The sequence below is a fragment of the Nansenia antarctica genome, assembly GCF_963989245.1.
Source record: "Nansenia antarctica genome assembly, chromosome: 3".
NCBI lineage: Eukaryota > Metazoa > Chordata > Actinopteri > Argentiniformes > Microstomatidae > Nansenia > Nansenia antarctica.
In genome coordinates this window covers 48,506,141-48,530,256 of record NC_137688.1, presented here as the reverse complement: position 1 = coordinate 48,530,256, position 24,116 = coordinate 48,506,141, and the positions used below count along the sequence as shown (strand labels likewise).

At 45.9% G+C, this 24,116-nt stretch overlaps 1 protein-coding gene across 1 annotated transcript in view; it reads left to right on the top strand.

Moving 5' to 3' along the window:
- The window catches only part of LOC308154170 (protein TANC1-like), a gene marked incomplete at both ends in the record, with an annotated part of 50,485 nt that overhangs the window by 13,343 nt on the left and 13,026 nt on the right, over positions 1–24,116 (top strand). Inside the window, 11 exons of the mRNA XM_080527344.1 lie at positions 467–745; positions 10,853–10,972; positions 11,678–11,959; positions 14,325–14,470; positions 16,604–16,835; positions 19,288–19,454; positions 21,154–21,663; positions 22,382–22,485; positions 22,909–23,017; positions 23,324–23,446; positions 23,678–23,914. Of these exons, the coding sequence (XP_080383470.1) occupies positions 467–745; positions 10,853–10,972; positions 11,678–11,959; positions 14,325–14,470; positions 16,604–16,835; positions 19,288–19,454; positions 21,154–21,663; positions 22,382–22,485; positions 22,909–23,017; positions 23,324–23,446; positions 23,678–23,914 (2,309 nt within the window). The remainder of the gene's footprint in view (positions 1–466; positions 746–10,852; positions 10,973–11,677; positions 11,960–14,324; positions 14,471–16,603; positions 16,836–19,287; positions 19,455–21,153; positions 21,664–22,381; positions 22,486–22,908; positions 23,018–23,323; positions 23,447–23,677; positions 23,915–24,116) is intronic.

Here is a 24,116-nt window from a genome sequence, read left to right as displayed (position 1 = left end):
GTTTGACCAGCTGACCTCTGTCCGCCTCCCTTGTTGACCCAGTGTCAGATTCAAATACACAGAATGCTAAACTTTGAATAAAAACCTTTTTTTTTTATCAAATCAAAGAGTACTCAAAGAGTATTTATTTACTTCTTGCAAAAAGGAGCGTTTGTCCGGCCAACAAAAATGGGGTTCTCGGTACAATGGCTCAACTGGGGCAGTATTTTATAAGTGTACAACATCACATGGCCAGTTTGTCCTGGGGTTGGCCATAGTAGGTTCAACTGTTGGTCAAAGTAGACATAACTGTCACAGAGTGAGAAGGAACAGCGCTTCTTCTCTTCCTAAGCCCTCTATTATCAGTAGTCGTAAAACCTCTATCTATCACATGAGAGTATGGTGTCTTCCATTCTTGCCATTCATACAGTCTTAAGTAATCATTGTCACATTGTTATTGTATTAAAGACATTTTTCCCACACCCAGCGCCCGCCGTCAGCTCCTCAGAGAACGAGGATCGGAGCAGCTCCAGTGTGGACCTGAGTAAAGATGGCGGCCGGCGGGGCGCTGGGCGTAATGGGCGGCCCGGTGACGACCTCCTCACTCCCGGGCCACCCAAAGACGACCCCTCGGCGCCCAAAGACTCAATGCCCAGGACTGACATCACAGACACCAGGACGCCGCCCCCTGCCAATAGGCCCCTCCCCCAGCTCCATCCACAAAGCACGTCCTCCCTGGTGATGCCCCGTCCCAACTCTGTGGCAGGTGAGTGCCCTCCCACTTCTCATTGTCCAATCGTGGCAGGGGAATGGTTATGATGCTAATGCTAGTTGGAGCAGGGGAATGGTTATGATGTCCAATGCTGCCTGGGGCAGGGGAATGGTTATGATGCTAATGCTAGTTAGGGCAGGGGAATGGTTATGATGTCCAATGCTAGCTGAGGCAGGGGTATGGTTAGGGGCCACTTTGATCTCTTGCAGATATCTAGAATCAAGCATTTCCTATGTACCTATCTACTATCTACCTTTGATTTGAGTGTGGAGACTATCTACCATTGGTTTGAAGGGTGCATTTGAAGTTGTACTGACCATGTTGTTGGTTTGATGCGGGATGTGCGAGAGCAGGCCCATCTGGTTGCTGTCAAGTGTCTATGATTAGACGAGGACGGATATTGTGCATCTAGCTGCACCCCGGGGCCATGGAAAAAGACACTGAAAGCTACCAGTTACAGTTTCCTGGATTGAAGTTGCCACAGCTCACCTGTTTTTCTCCCTCTGCGCTTGCAAGAACAAAGACCCCATTTTCTTCCCTCAGATGTCACTCCATTTAGAGAGAGACAAAGCAGCCTCCCAAGGGAGTGTTTCCGCTCTAACGCCTGACAGAATGTGCCCGTGTGGGACGGCTGCTGCTTTCATCAAGTTCGTCCAACTGAAAATAGGTTTAGCTAGCGAAATAGTTACTGTTTGAGCGGAGAGCATGTAAGTTTGAGCGATTGTGTGTGTGTGTGTGTGTGTGTGCGCGCGTGTGTTTTTGTCTGCAGGTGTTGAAAGATACAATAGTTGTTGTATGGTTGGCTAATCTCCAAGTCCATGTACCAAATTCAACAATCTCGCTCTTGGACAGGTCCAAGCATTGAAGCTGGCTTAGTCCTACATGTACGTATGTGCTTTTGATGATTTCAGTGTACTGTCACTCACATCAGTAAACTTTGAGAGCCATATAGGTTTGTGAAAAATTAAACCAGATAATCATCTGTGTATCTAGTTTCTCTGTGTGCTAAAATGTTATGAACATATCAATGACATCAAACATCAAAATGGGTCTTCCATTGCTATGGTAATGACTTTGAGTCTTGAGAAGGTACGAAGGCACTCATGGAGTAACTCATCGTCTCATTGGACGGTCATAACGATGGCATTATCCTAAGCCAGTCCGACTACTGGCAGGCGTATCACAGGCGAGTGCAACATGACATTCCTCTTTTTATTCCTGGGAAAGTGTAGTCCACTAAATCTAAGACTACAATTGATGCCTAGCCACTTTTGACACAGGTGTTGTGTATTGGCTAAATCAAGTGATGTTGTTTGAACCCTTTATACCACTGCATTCACTTGTCTGCTTTATGCCTGAAGAAGGTCTATGACCGAAAGCTCGCAATAAAACGTTTTTGCACAGTGTTTGAGTGTGCGGGTGCTGTTATTTTGCACTCTATTCCTGGGAATGTAAAACCAATTAAAAAAATTAAACACCTTGTTTTATTCCACTCCGGGGGAATTAGCAGGCTCAGTAATGCCAGATTACACTGAAGGTTGGGGCAGGTATGGATTTGTGCTCTTGTGTTTGGGATGGAAAGTCGTTAATGAATGAGGGTGAATGAACGACCCAAGCCTAGGTTCGGACATTTCAAAGACAGCATTGATTGGCTCGGCTATGATTGACTTTAGTCAACTTCTCTCTTGAGAGATTGTTCAGGTTCATGCCTTTTAAGACTTTTAGCCTTTGTTTTGTTGTTGTTGTTGGTAAATGGTAAATGGACTGCATTTATATAGCGCCTTATTCCAAAGTGCTTTACAACGACCTCTCATTCACCCATACATTCACACACCAATGGCGGCAAGCTACCATGCAAGGCACCGGCCCGCTCACTGGGAGCAATTTGGGGTTCAGTGTCTTGCCCAAGGACACCTCGACATGTGGCCAGCCGGGGCTCGAACCGCCGATCTGCCAACCTTGCGATCATTAGACGGCAGCTCTTTTTTTTTTTTTTTTTTTTATCTTTTATTAGAAAAATATTCTTTTAAATACAATCATAGCTATACATATTCATACATGTTCATTTTATAGCCTTCATTGTATTCTAATTCAAATAAAATAAATTAAAAACCAATAGATAAAAACAAAACACACCCATACCATTTTGGTATGAGATGCATCCATCTATTATTCCGTCAGTCCTTCATAACCAAGATAACCCTTTATCATAAATCAATAACAAATGAATGCAACACAAAAAACATCTTCAAAAATCTAAATCAAACTCCAACCCTCCATCCACCACCACTCTTATAAACCCACAATCCCTAATAAACAACTTCTCAAAATCTTTTTGCCCTGTCTTGTGCATCAGTCCCACATTCTTCCTGACCAATCCCTCAAAGACTTTCCACACCGTTATCCACTTTCCCTCAAATCTTGCTAAATTCCTCCTCAAATAAATTGCATACCTAGCCTGTGATAATACATAATTTAAACACCATATATTCACTCCCCTTCTCTTTCCCTCCACCCCAAAAACCACCATCCTCCTCCACTCCTGCATCCCCACCACCTCCACCCCCCAATGCTTCTTCACTAGTCCTTTCAACCTTTCTTCGAATCCCTTCATTTCTTTACATTCAAACAGCATGTGCATTAAGTTCTCATCCTGTATCCCACACACATCACACTCCCTCGAAACTGTTCTGTCTACCTGATGCAACACCACCTTAGTATAAACCCTGTTATGCCTAAGCATAAAATCAAAATGAGTACATTCTAAACTATTATATTTTAAAAATAAATTCCTCCATATGTTCTTCACCTCCAATCCTGGGAACACCTGCCTCCACACCTTCTCTGCCGCAGGCTCCTTCACTCTGCTCTCCAACAGTGCCCAGTAGCACTCCTTCACCTTAACCGCTGAGAAGTCCCGCACTGTTTCCCCTTTCCCTAGTCTTAACTTAGGTAACTCTGTTTGCTCCTTCCCTTTTAACTCCCTATCTAACCTACTCACCCACTCCCCTGGTATACTCTGCTTTATTTTATTATACATGCTCACTATTTCTCCCCTTCTCATCTCCTCATCTGTTTCCCTAACAACTTCTATAATTGCCTGCTCTGATAGGAACCCTGGCACTACCTCATACCTAAAATCCCTTACTCTAATCAGTCCTGCCCTCCAGAAACTCCTAGATTCTAACATTTTCCCCTCTCTTCTAATTACCGGGTTCAATAAAACTGGAACATTTAGTATCTCCCCTCTCTTCTCACACTCATATCCTACCTGAGGCAAAAAACTACCCCAGGCTTTAAACACCTCTTTATAGAATTCCGGCACCCTATCATACATCCGTACTTTAAAGCACATCAACAACCCATAATCCCCACACCCCCCACATCTATGTACCCATTCCCTAAAGTATCCTTTCCATCCATGTCCTTCCTCCCCATACAAAAACCTTTTGACTGTTCTGACTCTCATTGCCCTCATCTTTACTTCCAAATCTACCAGTTTCAACCCTCCTTTATCATAATCTGCTACTAATACATCATACGCTATTTTAACCCCCTTTCCTCTCCACAAAAAATCTGACACTAACATCCTGGTTTCTTTTAGAACCCACTCTGGTACATTCAATACTCCTAATACATAAACATATTTTGACATTAACAGTGCATTAACAATTACAACTTTTCCCTTCAGTTTCATGTTCCTTTGCTTCCAATAATTCAATGTTGTTCTTATTTTATTCAAAACCCCTGTCCATGTGTAATCAACAGCCTCCCTGTCATCCTCTCCAAGATATATCCCCAACACTTTTATCATCCCCTTTACAATTTTCAAATCAAAAACACAATTGTCTGTATTCACTCCCCCTATACACAACATTTCAGACTTGTCAACATTCACTTTTGCACCAGAAGCCTTTCCATATATGTTTACACACCCCATTATTTTGTTCACACTATTTACATCCCTGACAGTACATGTCGTGTCATCTGCATATTGATGGATTATGCTAACTCCTCCCCCCGGCATATTTATTCCCTTAATTTCTTTCTCCTGCTTAATATACGCTGCCAATGGCTCCACAGATATGCTATATAGCAATGCTGACAGTGGACACCCTTGTCTTATTGATCTCCCCAAAGGGAAGGAGTCAGTCAATAATCCATCTATCTTTACTTTACTTCTTGCATTCTTATATAATAGTTCAATCCAATCCCTCATAACAGTCCCAATCCCAAAATGTTCCATTGTTTTCAATAAAAAAACATGTTCCACCCTGTCAAAAGCCTTATTTAAATCCAAAGATAACAATAAACCCCCTTCCTCCCTCATGTCCTTCACAACATCCCTTAATGTGCACATATTCTCTGCCACATCCCTCCCTGGGACTCCATAGGCCTGGGTAGGTGCAATCATGTTTTTCATTACTTTATTCAATCTATTTGCTAATACTTTTGCTATGGTTTTATAATCACAATTAAGTAATGATAATGCTCTATAATTCTGTAATTTGTTCCTGTCCCCTTTACCCTTATACAATAACGTGAGCACCCCCAAACCCATAGAGTCCGGAACAACCCTTTTATTCCCCATACACGTATACACTCTGCACAATATAGGGGCCAGGATGTCAACAAAAGCTTTATAAAATTCAGCCGTCAACCCATCCGAACCCGGACTCTTATTTGGGTTTAACCCCATGATGGCTGTCTTAACCTCCTCCACCCTTAGGTCTGCATCACACATTTTCCCTTCTTCTTCTGTCACCCTAGCTTCCACTGCTTCTAATACTTTATTCATACATTCCTCATTCACCCCCCCAGATGTATATAGGTCTGTATAAAATGACTGCACAGTATCCATTATTCCCACTAAGTCTGTTATTATTTCACCGTTATCATTCTCTAATTCCTTAATTTTCCCTTTCTCTTTCTGTCTCTTCTCTAAACCTAAAAAGAATGCTGTACTCCTTTCTCCCTCAACCACATACCTTGCCCTACTCCTTACTAAAGCACCTTCACACTTTCTCTTCTCTAGCTCCCTCAAATCTTCCCTCACTCTCATATACTCTGCTAAATCATGCCCTGGAATATTATCAACTCTTTCCTGTTCTATTGCTAACCTTTTCTGCAAATCTCTTTCCTCCCTCACCCTCTCTTTTCCTCTCAGTTTTGCGAATGCTATTATTACAGCTTTTAATTTATCCTTCATCCCTTCCCACCACACACACACATCACTCTCATACATCTGGTCTTCCATAGCAACACTCACACACTCTCTTACTATCACCCCAAAACGTCTATCTTTCAGTAAACTTGCATTAAAGCACCATGTCCCTCCTCTTCCCCCTACGTTCCTCGCACCTAGCTGGAAAGACTGAGCATCGTGGTCGCTAAAGGCCATAAACCGATACTCAACCCTTCCAACCAGGTGCCTCACCTCCCTCTTCACTAAACATAAATCGATCCTTGATTGTCTCAAAACCCCCATCACCATTTGTCTCCTTGAAAAAACCTGTGCATCAGGGTGCCCCTCCCTCCATATATCCACCATTCCTCTTGTGCGCATCATTTCTAATAATACTGGGCGTGACGGATCATTCCTAAATTTCACCCCCCTTGTTACATCTAACCTGTCCACCACCACATTATAATCCCCAACCATAATACAATTCCCAACACATTTCTCTTTCAAAGATTCAAAAAAAACTTTCCTATATTTGTCCACATTTGGTGCATATATACAATATAGTGCATACTCTATCCCTTGATATTCGAACCCCACTCCCACCACTCTTCCCTCATTGTCATTCATTATATTCCTTACATTTTTCACTACCCCATTCTTTACCAAAATAGCCACCCCACAAGCATACACAGTTCCATTACTCACATAAACTTGTCCATTCCACCTCCTTCTTACATCCTCCATTATGTCCTCTGTCCAATGCGTCTCCTGGAGGCATATAATCTCCTCTCTGTATGCTGCCAACACAAGCTCCATCTTCTTCCTATCCCTGAGTCCATTTGTGTTGACAGCAACAACCCTGACCATCGTCAAGATTACAAAGAAAAAGATCATGTACACCGCCATGTCATTTTCCTACCTTAGTCTTCTTCCCTTGTGCACCTTTTGCACCCCTTCCCGATCTTGTCCTCACCCTCTGTACATCCGCATATAGTCCTTCATCGGAACCTTTTCTTTTCCCCACGCCCTCTGTTGAAGGCCCTGCCTCATCCATCTCTCCATCCCTTACTGCGTTGTCTAGGCTGGCTCCAATCTCCTCTCTCTCTTTACCCTCCATTTCCACCGGACCAGGCCCCTCCGCTCCTCTCTCCACTTCCGGCTCCATCTGGGTCTCCTCCACCACCTCAGCTTGTCCTCCTCCCTCCGTCACGTCTTCATGGCTCCTTTCCCCACCTTCTCCTTGTGTCTCCACCACTTCCTCCTCCACCACCTCCTCCTCTCCCTCCATCTCCTCTTCTTCGTCCCCCTCCTCCTCCTCCTCCTCCTCCTCCACCACCTCCTCCTCCTCCTCCTTCTCCTCCTCCTTCTCCTCCTCCTTCTCCCCCTCCTCCTCCTCCTCATCACTGCTCACTCTCTCTCCTCCATCATATCTCCTTCCCATGCATTCACGTGCATAATGTCCTTGTTTATTGCATTTGTAGCATACGAACTCCGGGCATTCTCGGATTACATGTCCTGGTTTGATACATAGCCTACATACCCTCACCTGCTTATCATGAATCACCCTAAAGTGATCCACTCCAACCAGGGTCTCAAACTTGGTAGAATAGGGCAAAGACCTCACCTCTTCGGTGAACTTCACCTTCATGTATCTCGTCCCGTCTGCAATGTCAGTTCCCGGCCACGTCTTTCTTTTGATAGGTGATACCGCCTTCACCCCCCACGACTCCAGCCTGTACCTGATCACGTCGTCCTTCAGATATACCGGGAGATGCAAAAACGAGACCACCATTTCATCCACCGCCAAGTCCCTTCCCATTATTCTCACGTCTTTTATCATGAACCCATCCGTGAGCTTGTCCTTCCCTCTCCTCGATGCCAGCGTGATCTCATATTTCCTGTCTCCTTTATCCCGACAGCCCTCCACATTTCCACACACCTCCTTTATGCCTCGTAACATTTCCATCATGGTTATATTACTTCCCTGCTCCAGCCGCACTTCCACCGTTAAACTTGCGTCATACCGTTTGTCCGTGTTGCTATTATCGTCGTCCATTCCATTCGCGTTGTTCGTTGCCATGTCGTCCGTCCTTAGAAGCCCCCGATCAGCACGAAGCTGTCGGGGTACTCAAAATCCTTAACTCGCTTAAATAAAGATGTTATTATGATGTTCGTTTGTTTAAAGACACGCTCAAACTTTTTCTCAGTCCAAACACACCTGTTCAACTTCCGCTCATGCGCATAGACGCCGGCTCTACCTCCTGCGCCACAGCCGACCCAGCCGTTGTTGTTGTTGTTGTTGTTGTTGTTGTTGTTGTTGTTGTTGTTGTTGTTGTTGCAGTTACAGTTACAATGCAGCCTCCACCCTACCAGGATCTTGCTCCTTTTCCACCCAGACCCCACCAGCAGATTGCTTCACAGAGGAAATGTCTGTAATCTAGTTAGCTGGTTCCTCGCCAGACGTCCTCTCCACTCACTCACTGTCTTTCAGAATGCCCCGTTGTGGCACACAGAGTGCTAGTGGATTAGAATGGAAAACACCGGGGGGGGCGCGTTCAGGGGGGGTAAAGGTTTTTGCAACGTTCAGTGACAGTACGTATTGAAATGCACATTCTCTCACACTGGTGCACAACTTGTTCTCTAACTTTCTTTAAGGCGTGTTTGCTCCCGTTGGCTGGGCATCGGAGCCAGTGACAGGAAATTCTATTTCTGTTTCATTAAAAGTTGCATAACGTTGTGCCCATCTGGTGCATAAGTGGCGTAGCGCGTTAAGGCGCATTTCTTTTGGCATTTAGCAGACGCCTTATTCCAAAGCGACTTACAATCAATACATTTGACTAAGCAAGTGAATCATCAATCCACCAGTCGTAGCAGGAAGAGTAATCTAGCTCAGGCCCGGGGCCATTGGCAGTCTCAGTGATATCATTGCAGGGTCCCTGGTCCACTTCCGGTCATCCACATATCCCGCATGTCATCCCCCCTCTCTCTCACCCATCCTTCCTGTCAATCACTACTTTCTCTATCCCAATAAAGCAGAAATGCCCTAAAAACATATTGAATTATCTGAACGCGGCCGAGCTTCTTAATTTTGCACTGTCTGGACCAGAAGCCTAACCTGTCATTCTGGTGATTACCCAATGGAGGCAAGCAAACACCATAGAGCCTTGAGTCTTGGATTCATTTTAATCAGAGTAACCATCAAAGATCCGCCTGCACTTGCAACCCTATTGAACGTCTCCCTCAGTGAAAGTCTCCATTGCAACTAAGTGGTATTTTTAGTTGGAACTGGAATATTTAGGGACACTAATTGGGACTTAGCTGTCGCTCTGGGGAATAATTTGGCGATTTTAATATAAAATCATGCTGTGTGAGGAGAACAGTAAAATAGGCTGGTGGAGGTAGAAATCGGTGGCAGTGTTGCCAGATTGGGCTACTAGTCCAGCCCAATTGGGCTACTTATGATCACACTGGGTGGTTTTTAGACTGTGATTAGGCTGGAAAACAATCCCATCTGGCTACACTGATCGGTGGATGGGCTCATTGTGATGCCATTCCTCATTCTGCTCCATGCATTACCATGAGCCTGTTTCCTACTTCAACCAGTCTCGCCTGGAGTCCTGTCCTGTGGTCTGTGTCATCCATATGACAGGTGGTGCACGTCAGTGTGTATGAACGGGCTCTGCTGCCTCTCACAGCTACTGACATCCACTGATCTCTAGCCCTGTCTTCCCTGCAGGGTAGTAGACGCAGGGTGTTGCTCTGGTCATAGAGGCTAGAACAGACTAGTTACTGTATGGATCGAACAGTGATGTCATCCACCCAGATTCAAGGTTTTTAGAGCTTATCAATGAGCATCCACTCCTCTGGAGGTTAACGGCCATTTTACGGCTGTTGATGACGAACTAATGAGAGTTTGAGTGAGACGCGGGGGAGAGGGTGGAGTGGAGAGAGAGCAAGAGGGGGAGAGTGAGTGAGAGTGGATGTGTGCGTGTGTGTGTGTGTGTGTGTGTGTGTGTGTGTGTGTGTGTGCGCGTGTATATGTGTGTGTGTGTGTGTGTGTGTGTGTGTGTGTGTGTGAGAGGCGGAGGGAGATTTGCCTTCAGCCCTCCGAAGCAGTTTTTCTTCAGCCCTCTGATGTCTGCGTAGGGTATGAGTGATGATAGCAGGGTGGGCATTCTCTCATACCTCCCCTCCTTCATCTCATCTCCCAACCTGTCACACAAGGTGAGCAGGATCCTTTTCTCTTTTCCTTTTTCTCCTCATCTTTTGCTTTCCCTCCATATCTCTCTTTCCTTTTCCCTCATGGCCCCTTACTCTCTCTCTCTTCTTCCATTATTGTCTTTTTCTCTTTCTTTCTTTCTCTGTCTCTGTCTCTCTCTTTCTCTCTTTTTCCCTCTCTCTTTCTCTCTCTCTCTCTCTCTCTCTCTCTCTCTCTCTCTCTCTCTCTCTCTCTCTCTCTCTCTCTCTCTCTCTCTCTCCCCTTCTCTCCCCACTGTTGCTTAACAGAGGGAGGCTGATGCTGTCTATCTCTGAATAAATGAGCAGTCGGCTCCCTAGAGGTGTAGGGTTTGTTATGTAGGCAGGTCCTGCCAACTGGTTGTGTCTATACAAACAGGTTGTGTGTGTGTGTGTGTGTGTCACCTTGATGTTCATGTTGTAAATTAATGGATAATGGTTTCTCTCTCTCTCTCAGGTACAGGTAGTTCATTGTTTATTCCTCGTGGACATAACAGCTGGTAGCCAAACTGTCTCTCCTGCTTTCCCCCCTTTGATTGTGTTCTCTTTCCTCTCTTCATCTCTCCTTCTCCTTCCCTCTCCCTCTCTCTCCTCTTAACCCCCTTTGATTATGTTCTCTTTCCTCTCTTCATCTCTCCTTCTCCTTCCCTCTCCCTCTCTCTCCTCTTAACCCCCTCCAGCGACCAGTTCCACTAAGTTGGAGGATCTGAGCTTCCTGGATGAGCAGAGGAGTGCTCCTCAGAGGAGCTCCACACGCCAACCTTGGCACCATTCTGGGGCGAGGACGCAGGACTCTAAAGGTACGCCAGGGACACGTCTCTACACTCCACTTTAAAACTAGGGCCAGGAGTTTTACCTGGCCAGGAAAAAAAACACCTAGCTCCACTCATTACAACAGTTATGGTTTAGCTGGATAGTTGCTAAACAAGATGCAACAAGCCTAGTACAACGAAAATTATACTAATTGATTACATTTACTTTGCATTATAAAAGAATGATCTCTGACTGCATAGAATAATTATGAATAATTATTATTTTTATTTTTATTTATTTTTAAGTAGCCATCAAAGTCTAGTAGGAAGGGTAGGCCATATGTATGGACAGTGGTGGTGGTGGTGGCGGGGGGGGGGGGACAGGATGTGTGGATGAAGTGTCCCTTCCATAGTTCCCCCTCTCTCTGTTGTGGCTAAGCTCCCCCGTTAGGGCTGGCCGGTGTCTGCTACCTCCCTCCTCTCTGAAACCAACATAATGACATTTATATGTCTGTAATTGTATGTAAGAGCTATAATAATAATAATAATAATAATAGCTTAGATTTATATAGCGCCTTTCTCAAACCCAAGGACGCTTAACAGATTTCATAGACAGACAGTCAGACAGACAGAACAGAAAAACAAAGCAAAGAAACAAAGACAACGAGAGTGACAAAACTAGACTAGGGGCCAAAGGCCTTAGAGAATATGTCAGCTATGTTCTTCCCCTCTGTTCTCTCTCTCTCCGTCCAGCGCGTTTCGCCTCCTTCAAGCCGACAGACATCATGCTGAAGCCGCTGCTCTTCGAGGTCCCCGGCGTCGCCGCCGACTCCGCCCTGGTGGGCCGCGATTGGCTGTTCCTGCAGCTGGAGAACGTCCTGAGGAAGAGCGAGGACTGCGAGGGCGGCGGCGCCGTCGTCACCGGCAACGTGGGTTTCGGAAAGACGGCCATCATCTCGCGGCTGGTGGCTCTCAGCTGTCACGTCGGGCGCATGCCACACGCGGCCCCACAGAGCCCTAGCTCCTCCCCCAAAGGTAAGTGACACACACCCTGGGAATCTCCATTCTCCATACTCCATTCAGGGGTGCAAACCTCTCACCTTTCTGCTAAATTAGCCGTTTTTACCTCAAAATAGGTCATCCATGTGAATCGTGTAGATCTGCAAAATATGTTTATTTGGGGCGGGGGGGTTCCTAAGTCACATGATGAGCGAGCGAACTAATCTTCCTGCTAAACTACACCGCTGTTGAAATAACTTTTAGCTTCAGGCAGCTAGGTACAGTTCCAAACAGAATTAATTCTGCAGGGTAAGGTCTGGGCTGCCGCTACTTACATGTGCATCATTGTTAGACCACTGTTAGTGCTAGCGATATCTACCGTATTCAACATTCTCCTCTAAGGTACAGGTAGATGGTGTGTACATTGAAAGAGTTCATGAAATTAAGTTTCTTGGTGTGATAATTGATGGTAGAATAAGCTGGTCATCTCATATAAAAAATGTCCGAAATAAACTGTCAAGAAGCATTTCAGTACTGAGTAAGGCAAGACACGTTCTGGACCATAAATCACTCCACACTCTCTACTGCTCACTGCTTTTACCATATTTAAATTATTGTGCGGAGGTTTGGGGCAACACTTATAAATGTAGACTACAATCACTATTAATATTGCAAAAAAGAGCCATAAGGTTAATTCATAATTCCGGTTATAGAGATCACACAAATTCATTATTCTTAAAATCAAAAACATTAAAATTCACGGATCTGGTCCACCTTCTAACAGCACAAATAATGTATAAAGCAAATAACAACCTACTCCCTAGGAATATTCAAAAATTGTTTTTTGATAGAGATGGGAGTTATAATTTGAGGGGGGAGTTAAATTTAAAACATATTTATGTACGTACAACGTTAAAACGTTTTTGTATTTCTATATGTGGAGTGAAGCTGTGGAACGGATTGAGTGTGGAGCTAAAGCGGTGTCCAAGCATGACCCAGTTCAAAAAGCGGTATAAAAACATGGTTTTCACCAGGTACGAGGAGGAAGAAGGGCTTTGGTAGTTGTTGTTTTCACAGATTATTTGTTTATTTACATGATCTGTTTTCTATTGTTGGTCAATATGTAAATATGTAAATACATTTGATTTAATAAAAAAATAAAATATATATATTATATTTATATTGAAGTCAACTGCTGATTATTAATTATTAATCTCTGTTTATTGGAGAAGGGGTAGGATTAAATAAGTTTATGCTTCTTCCTACTCCTTTTCGGACATGTGAAGTAAATAGTGTTTTTTGTTTTGTTTAGTTGTTTTTTTTCTTCTTTTTTTTCTTGTTTTTGTTTTGTCTTTTGTTGTTATAACTATTTCTCTCTACACATGTTCGAAATAAATTCATTCATTCATTCAGTTATTCATTCATTCATTCATTCATTCATTCAAGGTTAGCCACACATTGATAATTTTCTTCGTTTTCACCTTTTTGGGCCATCACCAGTTTGCACCCCTGTCCATTGCCTGTCAATCTGGCTTGATGGAGCTTGTTTCAACCATCGTTATCAGGGCTACCACTCTTGTAGCTGGAGTTCATGAAGTATTTGCGTTCTAGCGGTTCTAGCGGCTTGCGTAATTGAGGGAATCTCGGCTACGGCAGTGAGTGTGTGCTAGGATTGTTGGCACAGCTCGAGATGTTTCTACATCCCACTCCTTCCCACTACTTTATACTAGTACATCATTCCCACACTTCACAGGGCGCTTACCACCCAAGTATCAGTGTCAACCATATGTATGTATGTTTGGGCCAGATTTATTGTTATTAATAATAGTAAATACATTCGTGTTAATAGCACTGCACAGCTCTGAAGTGAAATGCATGTTGACATCACTGACATCCTGAAAGTTCCATTGTTTTATCCTATTGCTCTGATCAAATTGTATTTTGTCTATTTTTTGTTGTTGATCTGGTGTTGTTTTATTGTGCTGTTTGTTTTGGCTGTTGAAACTTGATGTTTGAGCTGCTGTCTTGGCCAGGCTTCCTTGAAAAAGAGACCATTGTGTCTCAATGGGACCGACCCTGGTTAAATAAAGGCTAAATAAAATAAAATAAAACTGTGAGCTGATATCTAGTTGATAGCGTCGTGCTGACATGACTCAGCGTCCTATTCTTATAACCAAGGTTACCTAGTTGCTTTTGGGATTCACTCTAACACGACTGTTTATTTAATGAAACAAACTGCTCAGCAGGATCGTTCTGATATAAGGGATTGTGTTTATTACAACCCTCAAACCACAATTACACATTTTGTTTGAGTATAAGGCTCCAAGCAGTTTGTGAGTCGTTCGACATGAATGATGCATGTTTGCGTTGCCACCCCCGTGTGCTTTGTGTCCCCCTGTAGGTGGGAAGAGGGAGGCAGACGGAGCCTCCAACCAGCCCCCCCAGCCTAGCACCCCCAGCACGGACCCCCAATCCAGCCAGACATGCCCCGGGACCCCCGAGACACACAGACACAGGAAAGAAGCTGTCAAACGCCTGGCTGGCAAGGTAGGCACTATTCTACACATGCATGCACACACGCACACATACACACATGCACGAATGCACGCACATATGCACACACACACACGCACACGCACACACACACACACACACACACACACACACACACACACACACACACACACAAACACACACACAGACATCCAACCAATCTGGTTTTGAGAAGAATCCTACTCTTGTTGCTAGAACAGCTGCCAAAGAACCACCCTGTAATACCCATAATTGATCTCTTAAAGTGTTAAGATGAAGTATCCTCACAGCAATACTTAACGCTTTATCAAGACAAATTGGGTCTCAAGGCGACTGGAGGATGTGTTCTGAGACTGGTTGTGGATGTTTTCCCTCTCTGATAAGTCACTGAATTAAAGATGACCCCTGGGTGTGTGAACGGATGCTTCCCCTCCGCAACATAACAAGATGGTGGCTCCATTTATCTCCATCACGTTATTGATTTTGTTTACAGGGCAACAATGACAGCCATTATTATCTAGTTCTCTGTTTACCTCATTGAATCTTGTCTTTTTAGGCCACACTCCTTCACCCTGTAGGGGTGTTGTCCCTACCTACAGAACCTTCCGGAGCGTAAATGGCTTCACATCACGGTGAAATGAACCATCGGAGTTGCGTGCAATTTCCTGTTCCATCTCCTCCTGAAAATGTCATGATTGCATGTCCTGTAAAAAAAACGTACGATGTATCTGGCCTCAATCCAGTTTCCATGGGAACGGAGGTCGGCATGCGTTGGGTGCGTGAATGTGTGTGTGTGTGTGTGTGTGTGTGTGTGTATGCTTGGCATGTGCAATGAAAAGAAAGGGTCCTAAAATACAAGGCTGCCGAGGTCACAGCTTAATGTGTAACATGTCGGCTGACATTCTGAACCACGCAGGAGAATCGTGCAACATTCATAGCCGATAAAAGGGTGGCTACAGTGTCTACTCTCTTTGTCGCTCTCTAGTTTGAGTGAATTTTCGAGTGAATAATGAATTCAAGGACATGGGGCCAGACAAAGCGAGGTGTTTGGAATGTACTGTAGTAATATTCTCCTGCAGCTCTTAAGAGTATGTCAACTCCATACCAGAGTAATGATGTATCTCATTCTCAACCCCCCCCCCCCCCCCCCATTTCGCTTATGCTGCTTCAATCACCAGGTCCAGCAGTTCTGTGCTATGGTTGCCCCTTTTTCTGTCTTTGTCTTCCTCTCTCGTTCCTCCCGTCTCGATGTAAACGTCGAGAGAACCTCGAGTTCTGCACTTCAGACGGTCAACGTCTACGCCTCTCTGTTTTTTTCCGTTCCATCCAGGGTCTCCTTCGTCACGCCTACGTGATTCATCATCTGCCAATTAGAGACTCATTTCAGGCATCTTATCCATTAGTGTACGGAGGCCCGTCGTGACTTCTAGCGCCGGCTAGCATCACCAGCTCTGCTGTTAGCGTGTGAGTCAGACTTCAGTACGAGGAGGGCAGAACAGCAGTATCAACCCTCTTCTAAAATACTTTGTCACCAGGGATTCTGTTATCTGATCGTTTTCCGTCACTTAAGTGTACAATTAAAAAGGGACATGAACGAACTACAAAAAAAACAGCAAAGAATCTGTGTAAACAGCCATCTGTAGTTTTAGTGCCCCCTTGCTGTTTGACTTTACTGCTGATGTCATGATGATTGACGATGTCACCAGATCGGCACCAGTCCTCTACCTGTCACTCATCCTCAGAGGTTGTCATTGTGGATATGAAGGTGTTCAAAAACAAATGAATTTAATCCTACAGCTTCACAAAGTGAATACTCTCTCTCCCTCTCTCTCTCTTTCTCACTCTCTCTCTCTCCCTTTCTCTCTTTCTCCCTCTCTCTCTTTCTCTTTCTCTCTCTCTCTCCCTCTCTCTCACTCCCTCTCTCTCTCACTCTCTCTCTCTCTCACTCTCTCTCACTCTCACTCCATCTCTCTCTCTCCCCCCCTCTCTCTCTCCCCCCCCCCTCTCTCTCTCTCCCCCTCTCTCTCTCCCCCTCTCCCCCTCTCTCTCTCTCCCCCCCTCTCTCTCTCTCCCCCTCTCTCTCCCTCTCTCTCTCACTCTCTCTCTCTCTCTCCCTCTCTCTCTCTCTCCCCCTCTCTCTCTCTCTAGGTGGTGGCCTACCACTTCTGCCAGGCAGACAACGCCTACACCTGCCTGGTGCCAGAGTTCGTCCACAGTGTGGCGGCCCTGCTGTCCAGAGCCACCCAGCTGGTCCCCTACAGGGAGCTGCTGCTGAGGGAGCCCCACCTCCAGAGCACCCTCAGCCTGCGCTCCTGCGTCCAGGACCCCATCTTGGCCTTCCGCAGGGGCGTCCTGGAGCCCCTCGCCAGCCTGCGCAAGGGTAACACCGCAGCCCCCTTCTTTCACATAACACTTAATCAGCCACAAGGGGTCATTTGAGTAAAACAACATGTTATATCTTTGCACTCAATCAAATTTCAGGACCCCCTTTCATGACTTTTCCTAGATATGTGCGTTCTACCACCCAGTATCCTTACATTTTCAAAATCACATCAGGATAAGCTAGTATAAAGCTATAGCATTGAGCTTGAGCATTGTAAAGAGGCTCTTATAGTAGGTAAAAAGGCATGGCTGTTCTAGTGTTAAGCAATGATAAGACCCCTGCAACCTCCACACCTCCCCTCCCCTCCTTTACTTCCCCCATGCCTCAGCCTTCAAGTTCCACCTCAGCCCTTCATCGACTTTTACAGTTTTTCTCTATCGCTTTAACACTAACATCGGAACCTCAAACACACATGACCAAAACTTGAAACTGGTGTATTTTATCTCACACCATTTCTTCACAATGACAAACACATTTCTTGCTTATCACTCATTTTGTAGCTCTAAACCACACAGTTAACAAAACACTAAATACAATTCTCTACATTTGGCACAATCTTCCGAGCTAAAATCTGTTGTGTTCACATGGAAAACACTACCATTCAGAATGCTAAACTCAAACCACCAATCACACAATCACACTCCTCATATGGGCACAGGTTTGCTTTTGAATTAGCAATCATAGCTTTAGCAATAAAAGATGAGCTCTCCTGTGTTGGAGAACAATAGATGCCAACTTTGCAGAGAAAGGTAGAACAGAGGCCTGTGGCCAGACAGAAACGAAAGGCAGGATGCAGCCTAATTTTCTTTTTCTTTACAGTATAATGCAGAATGCACATACTGCACATCAGTGTTCAATTGGTTCTAACAAGTGTCTATTCATTTGATGGTGTGTGTGTGTGTGTGTCATTTGACGACAACATTTCATTTTGAGAAGACATAACATTATTTTGAATGCAGTGTTTGCTTTTGCAAGAGATTTGTGGAGTTTATGGTTGTGTGTGAGTTTTTGGATTTGTGTTAAGAGTTAAGAGAAAACGAGCTATGCTTTGACTAAACGTGTTAAAGCGATAGAGAAAAACTGTAACGAGGGTAACCACGGTCTTTCCCTCCCTCCCAAACGCGCTAATGAAGAGCCCATAGATGTGTCACTGTTTCTCTACGTAAGGGTGAGACCGAGAAGTCAGGTAGCCTACAGAGGTTCCGAATTTTAACGAGCACCAAAAGTTTAGTGACATTGCGGCGATAATACAAATTTAAATGTCACGGCACTGACGTGGAATCCTTCTCCCTCTCATCCCCGCAATTAGCTAAACTGCCAGTTCCACCGTGAAATGGCTTATTAGCCGTCTGCGGGACGGCCGCGTGGGGGACGTTACACAGCTAAGGTCACCGGATTTCAAACGCCACAGACCGTGACGTTAGATCGTACGATCGTTTAAATAAGGAAATTACATTTTTTTTATTTTTTATTTCACAGTTATTTTCCACAGCTCTTGCGGGAAGAACACTTCAAGGCCACCGTGATACAGTACAGCGGGCCGACAGAAATAACACGAGCCCAGAGCTCAGTATCCCCCTCATCATAGTCAGTCATGTTGATCAATGTGTTATTATGGCCGGGGGGCCGGGAGACCGTCACGCCAGATGCAGACGACTGACCCTATATTCCATCTCTCTGATGAGGGGGGGGATTAGAGGAGATGGGAGACCGCTGTAGCATAGAGCGTATGAGGGGCCCGGGCAGGCGTGCGTGGAGGGCTCTGTTGACGGCTCAGGTAGTGGGGAACGTGATGGATGTGTCCGGCCAACTGGCGCTGCGATGCCTGTTCGACAGGGGCATAATGAGCCATGATGATAGGGCCCCATGTGGTGGAAGGACACAGGGTCCCTCTCCATCTGTGCTGCTGTCCTGCGACGCTGTACTCCTGATATGACTCATTATATAGATCTATACGATCGAGAACGGGGAGATCTGGGTGAGTTTTTTTTTTATGACGGCAGCAACACACGTGCACCCTGGACTCGTGCGCTCTAGTTAGCTCACATTAGCCAGGTTTCCACTGTCATGCTGTCCCTCTCTGAGGGAGCTAGCCTAGCGCATGGAAGCACCAGAGACGGTTTTGAAACGGAGAGAGAGAGGGGTTGGCAGATTCGTTTCATGCTTGTTATTTACAGGGAAATGTAATGTCGAATCGAATGTCTTGGTTCCAAACCTCTCTGCCTGTCTACGTTCACTTTTGATGAGTCTTCCTGTGACGCAATTAGTCGAATTCCGCCACTGTGCATTACAGTCTTGTTTCACAACCTGAGTGTTTTTTATTTTATTCTACAGTCAAAATGGTGACTTACTGTCTTTATCTGTCTGTCTCTCTCTGTCTCTCTCTGTCTCTCTCTCTCTCTCTCTCTCTCTCTCTCTCTCTCTCCCTCCCCCCCTCCCTCCCCTGTAGAGAAGAAGCTGCCAGAGGAGGACTACATTGTCCTGGTGGACAGTCTAAACGAGGCGGAGTTCCACAAGCCAGACTACGGCGACACCATCGCCTCCTTCATCACCAAGATAGTGCCCAGATTCCCCTCCTGGCTCAAACTGGTGGTCACGGTCCGGACAGGCCTACTGGTGAGGGAAAGGCCCGTCCGTCCACAAAACAACTAATCTTCCTGTATTTACATCACCACTCTTTGTTTTCTCTCCATTTTTTTATTGGACAGAGACAGTAGAGAAAGGCAGGAAGTAAGGGTATGTCTGCAGGGCATAGGCGGGATTCAAACCCATGTCGGCATGGGCATATAATATGTGCACTGTACGCTGTCGTGCTGTACCACTGGACCACCCCAGGCCACAGTTTTACTGGTAACTCTTAACGCTAGAACAGCCATGCCGTTTTACCTACTAAAAGAGCTGCCTCAGTACGATGATCAAGCTGCTATTTACACACAACGACCACTAGTTCCTCATTCCATTCCATGTGTTAGAATGAGGGCCCCCTCCTCCGAGTCCTACCTCCACCAGCCTCCCCCAGGTATAGGCAGAGTATGGGTATTTATTAGGATTGGGTTGTTCTGGAGGTGGTCCATGATGGGAGACGCTAGTCCTTGTAGCTTAAAGGAGCTGATCAGCTGACGCAGGCTCTCTTGGCAGGGGGTTTCCTCAAGCCTGCCATTAATCCGGCTGAGCTGTGGACACATCTGCCTCCCGCCACCCTCCAAATCTGCTCTGGATTACTGTACGCTTTTCTGGCCGGCTGCTAATGCCCCTGGGAGCCTGCCTACCATCCTGACTGTTGTGTAACAGGGGTGCTGCCGAGGACAGCAATGCGCACCGCATCCCCCCCCTGCTCTCCACCCTCTCCTCTTATTGGTTCCCCAGCTCTGTATCCCTTCCCCTCATTGGTCCGTTCCCGGAGCCACCAGGAAGGCGTCATCCTCCCCTGCAGGAGAATGCACTTTACAACAAGTTTGGCACGCACAACAAGGGAGATGTAACGTGCAGCAACTTCGGTGATGCATTTTTTATCCAGTTCATCTAGAATGTCCTTCTCCCTTTGGTTCATACGTGGTCGCTTCTGATGCCGCATTCCACAAATCTGGTCTCCGAGAAATGTGTGAAATGTTGTTATTGTATATCTGTGTTTCTTCCCTCGGTGAGTCAGAGGAGGCAGCATCTGAGGAGAAGGACGCTGTTTTCTCCTGACTAATCAGCTGTCTTGGCACATGCAGTTTATTGTATACTGTATATCTCCCTCGAGTGTCAGCGCCACTGTACTCACCTCATGGATTATTCAGAGCGCCCAGCGTGTTTCTGCTCTAAAGTTACACATCCCCATCTAGAAGAAAGTGCATTCACTGTGCCTCAAGTTAGGGACTAAACCTAACTGTGAACCTAAAGAACCTGAAGAACCGAACTGTGGAAGGGGTAGTGTGCTACACTACTAGTGGACTTGAGGAGTGGAATTCAAAAGTCCTCCTAATATGTGTAGCAACATTTCTTATGGAATCGCCACCGGTACGTCCTTAAAAGGACCAACGATAATAGAATTATGAATAGAATTTAGAATGATGAACTAATAGATAAATTATAAGATACGCAATACAGTACAACATGTAGCCTAATGCACAACAAAACCATTGTCTCTTTGTTGGCTTTTGTCATCATACATTTTAATATTTTGAGTTTTGAGTTTTAAGTTTTGCATGCAGTTATGCATAGTACTTGTTGTAAGTCGCTTTGGATAAAATCGTCTGCTAAATGTCAAATGTTAAATGTATAATATATACTTTTGTCAACATGGAAATCTCTTCTTTATGTCTCCCCCCAGGACATCACCGCCCTCCTGCCTTTTTCCAAACTGTCCCTAGACGACTTCCCGGACAGCAGCGAGATCGGCGCCGACCTGAGCGACTACATCCAGCACCGCGTCAACGCCAGCCCCGAGATCGCCGCCAACGTGACGGCGGCCAGCGGCTCGGCCCCGGACCCCCTGCTCCTCAGCAAGTTCAGCAGCCACCTGGCCACCCGCAGCCAGGGCTCCTTCCTCTACCTCTGCCTGACCCTGGACCTGTTCCACAGGGGACACCTGCTGCTCAAGGGGGGCAACTACATGGTGGTGCCCGTCTCCCTGGCCGAGGTCTACCTCCTGCTGTGCCACGCCGCCTTCGCCGACGCCCGGGACGTGGAGCGGGCGCTGCCCGTGCTGAACGTGGCGCTGGCCTCCCTGCACCCTCTGACGGAGGAGCAGCTGTTCAGGGCGTTGAACGCAGGCAGCTTGACGGGGGAGATGGCCTGGGAAGACTTCCAGCAGCGCATGAACACTCTGGCCTTCTTTCTGGTGAGGATGAAGGATTAGACAGGTGGCTGGTGTCGCCTCCAACGTCTCCACGCAGGAACGGGGATGGGAGACAAGGGATGGAAGCTATTTAAAACTGCTGTCTCACGGTGTTAAATAGGTTCCTTTCCTTTTGGGTCTCAAGTCTGGTGGTCAGTATAGGCTAACAGCAGCAGAGTTACTTGTCTTAGCTCGCTAACTGCTGGTGAGTCCTAACTTCAGTGAGTAACAGATATTATATTATGTTATTATTATATAATTGCATCATAGCCAAGTTTGTGTGCTAAAAAACGTACTACTTGAAACCAAACTTGCTTTAACCAGAATCTCAGCCAAAATGTTTTCAGGTCCAGTCTTATATGTTATTATAATGATAATCATAATCATAATCATAAAAATGAGAATAGTAATAGTAATATAATATAATAGTAATATAAAAATATATATAATAAAGAAATAGTAATAATAATAATATCTCAATCAAGCTTTCTAAAAAAATACCCAGAGCCTTTGACTGTCACGTTTAAGGACTTGAATATACTACAGTATATTAGAAAGTAACAGTTAATCCTTCTACCTACCGTGCACAGTGCTCTTGAAAGGACACATGGATGGTAAGTTATAGAAGGAGTGTTGAGGCACAGCCATACTGTACGTTATGTCACATGTTTGAAGGCACAGCCATACTGTACGTTATGTCACATGTCTGGTCTGGTTCTAGGTGAGGCGCAGGGACGGCACCCGCATGCTCTGCCACCCCTCCTTCAGAGAGTGGCTGGTGTGGCGGGCAGACGGAGAGAGCACTGACTTCCTGTGTGACCCCAGGTGAGAGGGGTTAAAGGTCAATCAAATGAGAGGATCTGGAGACGTATTTTGTACAATCTTTATTATCTTTATTCGTTTTTCACATATGATTTTGTACAAGTCACAAAGACACAAAAAAAAAGTATGGCCGATCTGGGAAAACAGTACAACTGTGATTTCGTCTCTTCACTTAATCCTAAATTGTCTTAATGAAAAGGGAACTGGTCCCATCCCTAGCTTGTAAACTTTGTGTTTACATATCATTTTGTAGAGATACTGATGATTATAATGATGAGGATGATGATGATGATGATGATGATGGTGATGCTGGCGATGACGATGATGACGATGACGATCTAGAGGAATACATCTTCATCATCATCATGATCATCATCATCGACTTTCTTTACCATGACTGTACAGTGTTCTGGTTTCTCTCCACAGGAGTGGCCACGCACTTTTGGCCTTCATGTTCTCTCGACAGGAGGGTAAACTGAACCGCCAGCAGACCATGGAGCTCGGCCACCACATCCTCAAAGCACACATCTTCAAGGTACCAGCGCTGAAACAGATCCCTTGTATTAGTCTAGGGTTAGTATAGGGTTTTTCCTGGTTATTTCATATGGTCAGGAAAATTCCCTTTGTGCATGCATGTATGCATGTTGTTGGGTTACTTCCACAATGAAATGTTCTCTCTCTCTCTCATTACCTCTCTTTCTTTCTCTCTCTCTCTGTGCCCCCCCCTTTCTCTCTCTCTCTCTCTATCTCTATGTCGTCGTCCCCTCTTCCTCTCTCTCTCTCTCTCTCTCTCTCTATCCCCCCCTTCTCTCTCTCTCTCTGTCCCCCCCCCCTCTCTCAGGGTCAGAGTAAGAGGACAGGTGTGTCCTCCAGTGTTCTGCAGGCCCTGTGGGTGAGCTGCAGCACAGACAGCCTCTCTGCTGCCCTGGCCTCCCTCAGAAACCTCTACACACCAAACGTCAAGGTGAGACACACGCCCACACACACACGGCCACACGCACAAACACACACATACACACACACACACACAATGTGACCTGTGACTCATACTGTGATACAGATTATGCTGTGATACATGCTGTGATATACTGCATGCTGTGAAACAGGCTATGATATAACGCTGTGAAACACTGTGACCCTCTCTAACACGAACACACTCCGGCCTACGCTCCGTTCCGTCGTCGGTCCTCCGCAGGTGAGCCGCCTGCTGATGTTGGGCGGAGCCAGCGTGAGCTGGCGTACGGAGGTGCTGGGCCGCACCCCCGTGCTGGGCGTCCACGCCCACCTGGGTCACCCCGAGATGGTGTCCCAGCTGCTGGAGCTAGGAGCGCCTCTGGATGGACCCTCGGACAGCGGCATGACCCCCCTCTGCCTGGCCGCCGCCGCGGGCCACACCGGGCTGGTCAGCCAGCTCTGCAAGAAGGGGGCGAAGGTCAGTCCCTTTAGGCCACAGTTACCATGGAGACACATGGAGGTCACGTCGGACAGCACTCTGGAGATTTTCCCCCTGGAAAAAAATCTCACTCAAAATAGACTTTATTTAGCATTTAGCATTTCACAGGCACATATATTATATGTTTATATGTATTATATTTAGCTAGCTAGGATACCGAGCTTGCTAGGCTAGCCGGAGT